General features: G+C 48.4%; 1 protein-coding gene across 1 annotated transcript in view; it reads left to right on the forward strand.

The window, feature by feature from the left end:
* The window catches only part of LOC113213971 (uncharacterized), a 63,842-nt gene extending 61,016 nt beyond the window's left edge, over window positions 1-2,826 (forward strand). The window contains exon 13 of the mRNA XM_052273014.1: window positions 2,798-2,826. Within this exon, the coding sequence (XP_052128974.1) occupies window positions 2,798-2,826 (29 nt within the window). The remainder of the gene's footprint in view (window positions 1-2,797) is intronic.
* Window positions 2,827-7,033: the final 4,207 nt, after the last annotated feature.

Here is a 7,033-nt window from a genome sequence, read left to right on the forward strand (position 1 = left end):
AATGTTACGGGTTCATCTTGACAAAAGAAAATAATAATGTTTTATGCTTCAAGACGATCGGAATTGAAATGGCAGATATATTCCCCACCAAATTGGTACTTTGGTCGTTGGCACTTATTGTCAGTTTGGCGCCCAATAACCTTGATATTTCGAATCTGATCGGCTTTGCTCATAAAACATTTCCTTTATATTTTTGCCCTTGGACTTAGTTGATTACAATAAATAATAAAAATAAAGCCCCAAAAATGTATTTTGATTTTTTTTTTTTTTTTACATCTTTACATCTTTTCTCTTTTCTTTCCTTTCCCAATGTGCAAATCTTGGTGAAGAGCTTTTGATCAGCAAAAGAAGGACGTTTTTGGCCGTTTTCTCCGCTGTTAGTATAAAATCCTGTACTTTTTATGGGTGATTCTGATTGTTTTTTTTTTTTCAATGAATCTGAATATACCATCGCCAAATTTGTACCTAGGAGCGGTTTGTTTTAGCGAAAAACGACGTTTTGGGCCGTTTTCTTCGCCGTTAAGAATCCAGTATTTTTTATGCGTGTGCTCAACTATTTCGCTATATATAGGGATAGAAAGGAAGCACCTTATAAAGTACAACAAAACGAGATAAATGATTTTATTTTGCATGGGAGCGTTCACATTTTAATATTAATTATGTGCCACCATAAAATAAGCCCACTCTTCTACTTAGATGAAAATTTTGAACCGACGGCATACTTCTCAGACAGATGAGAAAAATTAAAATATTTCTGTTTTGGCCATTTTGGTATGAAAAACACCCTTTCGTGAGTATACGGAGAGAGTCAAACGACATTTTATCTCAGTTGGTTCTGTCGCGATTTCCACCTTAGGAGACCATCAAATATTTTCTAAAAATAATATATTTAATTTTGAGCCACTTTTGTGAGGGGAACTCCCTATAGCGTCTCACTGGTGAGAGACCCAAACAGATGAAATTTTAGTCCAGAGGATTCTTCTTTCGCGAGTTCCCCCTTACGAGACAATAAAAAATGTTTTTTCCCTACTTTTTGGACAAACCTCTTTTTCTGTGTTACCCCCCTTCACCCCCTTAGGGGTGGTTAATAGGATTTGCACCAACCATTTCGTTGTCCAGGACTGACACGAATGATACCCTAAAAATGTCAGACCTCTAGCTCACGTTCTTCTTTGGGAACGGATTGACAGACAGACACAGGGGCGATGGCATAAGCCCGCTTATATATAGCTTTGACAAAGCAAAAGAGCGGGCTAAAATGGATTCAAAGATTTTGATAAAAAAGACACATGTTCGGAAATGTATAGAATTTATTTTAAATTAATCAGTCTTAAAATAAAAAATACTTGGCCATATGGGCGGGGTCAAAAAACATCCCCTGAGGGCTCACTTCTTGGGAGCGGGATTCTGTAAAGAAGAAAAGCTAGAGCTAGTCAAAGTCCAAGGGTGGGGAAAGGTTAGTGGAGTGGACTTGAACACTTACAGCTGGGCGTGTCTCACGGCGCGCGCACGCTAGGGTCGGGCTGCGGGGCCTCGTCTGCTGCCTCCTCCTGGGCGACGGCGGCTGCGGCTGCGGCCGGTGCGGGGGCGGGGGCGCCGAAGTCCGCCGCGACCATGCGGGGCGCTAACACACCCAGGGACCAGTAACGTACCGCTTTGCCGTTACGTTACAAAATACATAGTGTACCGGTGAGTTTCGTCGTCTTGTTGTTACGGTACAAATAACGGTAACGGAACGGTTACATCATCGGTTCGGTTACAATTTGTAACAGTTCGGACCGGTCCCGAAAAAAAACGTTTCATGGAACGAACTTTACACAAACTTCGAGATGTAACGTTACGAATCGTACCGGCAACGAAATGGTAAATGTCATTCCGTTACATTTTGTAACGTTACAGGTCCGAAACTGTTCCAGAAAAGAGATAAGTAACGTTACGAATAACGGAACTAAGGGCCTCAAAAGTTACGTTACAAAAATGTTTCCCCGTCGCATGTGCCATCGCCACGTCACCGCACCGCAGGCGTCTCGGGCCTCAGGCTCCATCACCACCTACTACCACCTCGATCTCCTCGATTCGGAGCTACCCTGAGTGATAGGAACAAATCCATGCCTTCCTCCTACCACATCCAGAGCAAACTCGGTCAAGACCACAGCAGCTCAAAGAAAGAAAGCTTCTCGCCTGTCCGGTATCGAACCCCCGACTTCGCGGGCAGCTGTGCGAGACGCTCACTACTGAGCCAGAGCGGATCGCTGAATGAGGCGGGAGGCGCACCGCTCTGGTTCGCTCGCTAGTCGCCGCTGGCCACCGATTGCTGCTGCTGCCACCAGCCGGCTGGAATTCACGAGCGAACCAGAGGGGTGCGCTGCCGGAGCCGTGCAGTGATCCAAGCTGGCTCAGTGGAGAGCGTCTCGGGCAGCCGTCCCCAAAGTCAGGGGTTCGACATCGGGAAGGCGAGATGCTTTTAAGTTCTTTTCTTTGAGCCACTCCGGTCAAGTCAAGACTGAATTTGCAATGAAAATAACGTTTATTTTGTTACGTTACTGGTCCCTGGCCAGCGCAGTGCCTAAGCCGCTGGGACGGGGCGCGGGGGTGGGCTTGCGGGGGCCAGCCTCCGGCCTCACAACGACGACCTACGACAAAAGACCAAGTTAAAAGTCACATTAAGAGTTGGAAAAGCACGAGGAGAAGGCGAAACTCACCGGGGCCTCCGCCGCCTCACAATGCGGCAGATCCCGAAAAGGGTGAACATATTTCAAATTTTCACTTTTTCATACTATCTATTTTGTCTGTCCAGGGCGAATCTACAATGTTCGAAGCATCTAAAACGGTTACTCTCATATTTTTAAGCCATCACATTTATTCTCTATAAGCCCTCAAAAGTGAGTCATCAGAAGCGCAATCAGCGCGCTCCTTCCCGCGCAAATAACACGTATTTTACTACCTGATGTCCATTTAACAGGAGCCTTAATATAAAATCAAACTTATGAGTGTTGTAGTTCGACACTTATGTAGGACAATTAAAATCAATCTTGCATTTTTAACGATAAAACGACCTGACCCAGTCTATTTTCAGTAGCCCTACGCGACCCGTGTGGGCTAGTCAGTTGGGTCAGTCAGACTCGCTCGGGCCAGCTGGACCCACCCGACCCGGGCTGCGGGTCTGCTGGACCTGCCTCGGCCAGCCCGGCCTCAGCAGTTCACGGCTTCCCCTCACCCCGCGTCTCCCTACCCCTCACCTACAATTTTGTAGGCAGCAGACTTGGGTCGGATGGGTTTACTGTACTGTTCTGTTGCTCGACCCAACTGATCCATGGTGGTCCAGGCGGGCCCGTCAGACCTTACACCTCCCGCCGCTTGACCACTGGACCCGCGTCTCAGTAAAATGGCAATTTAACAGCAGAAATAATCCGTAGCGTGAGGCTGGGTCAGTCGGGCCGCCCAAACGGCGTCTCTAAACCAGAGCCAACGCAAGCCCAGCAGGCACCTGCTGCTCGTGCTCGCGTCGCTGAACTCGCGGCGCCACGAGAGGAAAACTCCACTCATTATGCGAACTGTCAGCGCCGAGGACATCACCGTGCCACCTGCCCAAACCCCACAAAAGTGCGCCCATCCCGGCAGGCTGCTGCTGCTGCCCTGCCAGCTCTGCCTACACACGCACCCGCGGACCCACTTGCCACGGCTGAAGTGTCAGCAGAGCAGGAGAAGGATGCCGCGGCCGCAGTCTCAGCCGCCGCGATGCAACCCCCAGCCCAGGAGACGGCCTTACCCCCAGAGGAGCCTGCTGAAATTGAGGCCCCTGCGGTAAGCAAAATGGCTCCCGTGGTGCCCGAACCTGACGATGACGACGAGGTAGCCATCCGCACTGCCCTGGCGCTGAACCTCACCACTGATGTTCGCGAGTATCTTCGCATCATCAATAGAATGGCGCAAGACATCAAAGCACAAGATGAGATCATACAAAATCTGCGAGAGGACCTAGAAGAAAAGTTAACTGAGGATTGCCGTTATCTAACTGCAGATGAACTGAGCGAACTGCTTTTGGCCGCGAATTACTAACTGCGACTGGGATAAGAGGATTTTCCCGGATTATTCCGGCATTTTAATTTGAGTTTAGATAACGTGAAATCAGCCAAAACGCAGTCTATGCATCAGTTATTTTTCAGCTAAAAGCAGTCACATTTTCATACTGAAGTTCAACTAGACAGAGCTGCTTTTCGACTGCGGACGCGACTAAGAGTCACTGGAAATACATTCTCTCGAGCTGATACCGACCGATTCTTCTTTCAGTTACTTGAGAACCACTTTCAGTCACTTTAGTCGAAGTACAAATACTATCAGTCAGCCAAAGATCCTATATTTTGCCTCTGTTTTAGACGGCTTTTGCATAAGCGCCATGTCAGTAAAATATATTCAAAATTTAGTAACTGTCAGTCGTCCCCCTTAACTAAAATTTGACTATGTCGTAACTAACTTTTGCGAGAGTACACGCTCCAGCAAGATTAGTCATTTTATAGCTACATGCAGTTAAACTTTGTGACTGCGTTGAGCTGAAGGTTTGCTCCTTTGTTACCGAGGGCTGGACTTAGAAAATTTCTCTTCGAAGACCTTCACTCCGGAGCGGGTTCTGACTGCTCGCAACGCAGTGACATTCAGTTAAAAATCAGTCAATATCAGTCGAAAGTCAGTTCACCCGTCATATAGTCAGAGAGTCACTCTACCACGACCAGTCGTACCCAGACAGATGCGTATAGCGTAGTGGTCTAGAGTGTCGACTTCCGTCCTGATATTTCAAGGTTCAAATACGCATTTTTTTCCCCTTTTTTTCGAAGTATAGTTAAAATGTAGCAAAAGTCAGTCAAGTGCAGCAAAGCTTTTCAGTAGACTCCAGGGTAAGTGACAGATAACATCAGTCGCGCCTTCAGTTCCTCTTAGGCGATATCAGTTAAAGTTAGTCAACCGCCAGGTAAAACGCAGCTAAAACACAGCCGAGGTACTCAGCTAATATCAGTGCACTCCTGTTACAGGGAAAGCCCTCAGTAGAACGCAAGTCAAAAGTCTGCAATTTTTAGTGAAAACGCTGGAAAACGCCGCTAAACGCAGTCAATCTTGGTTAAAATCCGCCAAATGTCAGCTGATATTTTAGCTAACTTTCAGTAAAACGTCAGCAATTCCCAGTTGCTTTTTTCCTCTAGGGGAGCTGGACGAACAATTCAGGATGCATAACTGTTACCCTGCAGTCAGCACTGCAGCCCAACGATTGGCAGAAAATGACGCTCAAGGTAATGACCCTCTAATAGGAGCCAGTATTGAGGAAGGGACTAGCAACGGTTCCACCATGGGCCCTCTCTTCGCTTGTTTTGATGAACTACTCCAAGAAGGCCCTCAGCCACCTGAGAACGATCTCCTTGAGATAAGAGACATTAGTGAGGGTGACGCTAAAGAATGTTGAGTGTGATCAATGTGCTTCATAATGTAAGAGGTTTAAGTTTCCCTCTTTTTTTCTCTCTTTCATTTTGCGTGATTCGCCCTAGGTGCTGATCAAGACCAAGATGGAATTGTTGGCTGAGCGACAAGCGAAGCCTATTACTCCGGCTGGTCGAAAAAAACTGTCTCTGTCTGTCTGACTGCACGTTTGTCTATCTGTCTGTCTGCACGATAACTTGAAAACGAATTGAGCTAGCGACCTGGGATTTTCAGGATCGTTTCGTGTTACATAAAGACAGATCGAGTTCGAAGATGAGCATTCTAGCTCAAAAATTAGATTTTTAAAAAAGAAATCAAAATACAACGGGTCCCAGAAAAGACGTTTTTTGAAAATATTTTTTTAATGGTTTTCTAGGGGGTAAGTCATCAAAGTAGAGTCCTCTGGGCGAACATCGACGGGTTCTATAAACGTCGTCCGATCTCCCCGCGACGCTCTAACGTTGTCCCATGTCCTTTTGCCGCGCGCTCTGCAGCACTGCCTTCTTTTAATTACCAGTGGGGTAATATCGGCAGTAGAGGAAAAGTAAAAATTCCCAGGTAGGTGTTCCTACAAGATTGAGGAACACAAAACAGTTTTCACTTTTTCTCCAATGCCAATGTCAGAGGTGGGGCAACGGTTCCGGCCGGTCCTCCCGTTCCGGTTCTGTCTGTCCGCCAGGCCAGGCGGACAGACCACAGCGCCCAGACCCGGTCCCGCCTAGTTCCTACCCGGACCGAGAATGTCTGTCCGCATGTTCCGGCGATCAGACAGCGCCGCTCTCGTCGTCAAGAGGTGCGTCCGAAGTGTGACGCGCTCTCTCTTGCATTGACAAGCTCGCAGTGGGTGCGAGTGAGAGCGACAGTCCGCTCGGACGCAGCAGCGAGCGGGCTGGCCGAGACGGCTTGCCCCCTCCACCTCACTCTCCGGGCCGGTGGGCCCGGAACCGGCCCGGTTCTAGAGAGAGGGACCGGGCCCGGAACCGGGACCGCTTTCAGCCGGTTCCTCTGGTCGGAACCGGAATGGAACCGTTGCCCACCTCTGGCCAATGTTACCCCACTGGCAATTCAAAGAAGACAGCGCTGCAGAGCGCGCGGCAAAAGGACATCGGACAACGTTAGAGCGTCGCGGGGAGATCGGACGACGTTTATAGGACCCGTCGATGTTCGCCCAGAGGACTCTACTGGCCGTCGAGGTGCTGAAGGAGGGGAAGCACGAGCATGCGCCCAACCGGGAAGAGGTGGAGGCCGAGCGAGTTGTCACCAATCTCACGGGAATCGCGAGCGATCACCCCGAGCTTCCACCAGCCCAAATTTTGCGTACCGAGCTGCCCAAGTGCAGCGAGGGAGTCCTTAGCCAGCTTCCGGAGCGTGAAAATCTCAAGAAGTGTATGCGGCGGGAACGAGCGCGGGATCTACCGAGCAACCATGTGACCGTCTACCTGAGGACGATTGGTCACCACTTCCAACTCTAAATTCTATTGGGAAAAATATTTTGGAAAAATTAAAATAGGGAAAAGCTAATTTTGGGAACGTATTTTTGGAAATAAAAAATCTGGGAAAAAATAAC

This window comes from Frankliniella occidentalis, unplaced genomic scaffold, assembly GCF_000697945.3.
Source record: "Frankliniella occidentalis isolate FOCC.00 unplaced genomic scaffold, Focc_3.1 Scaffold239, whole genome shotgun sequence".
Lineage (NCBI taxonomy): Eukaryota > Metazoa > Arthropoda > Insecta > Thysanoptera > Thripidae > Frankliniella > Frankliniella occidentalis.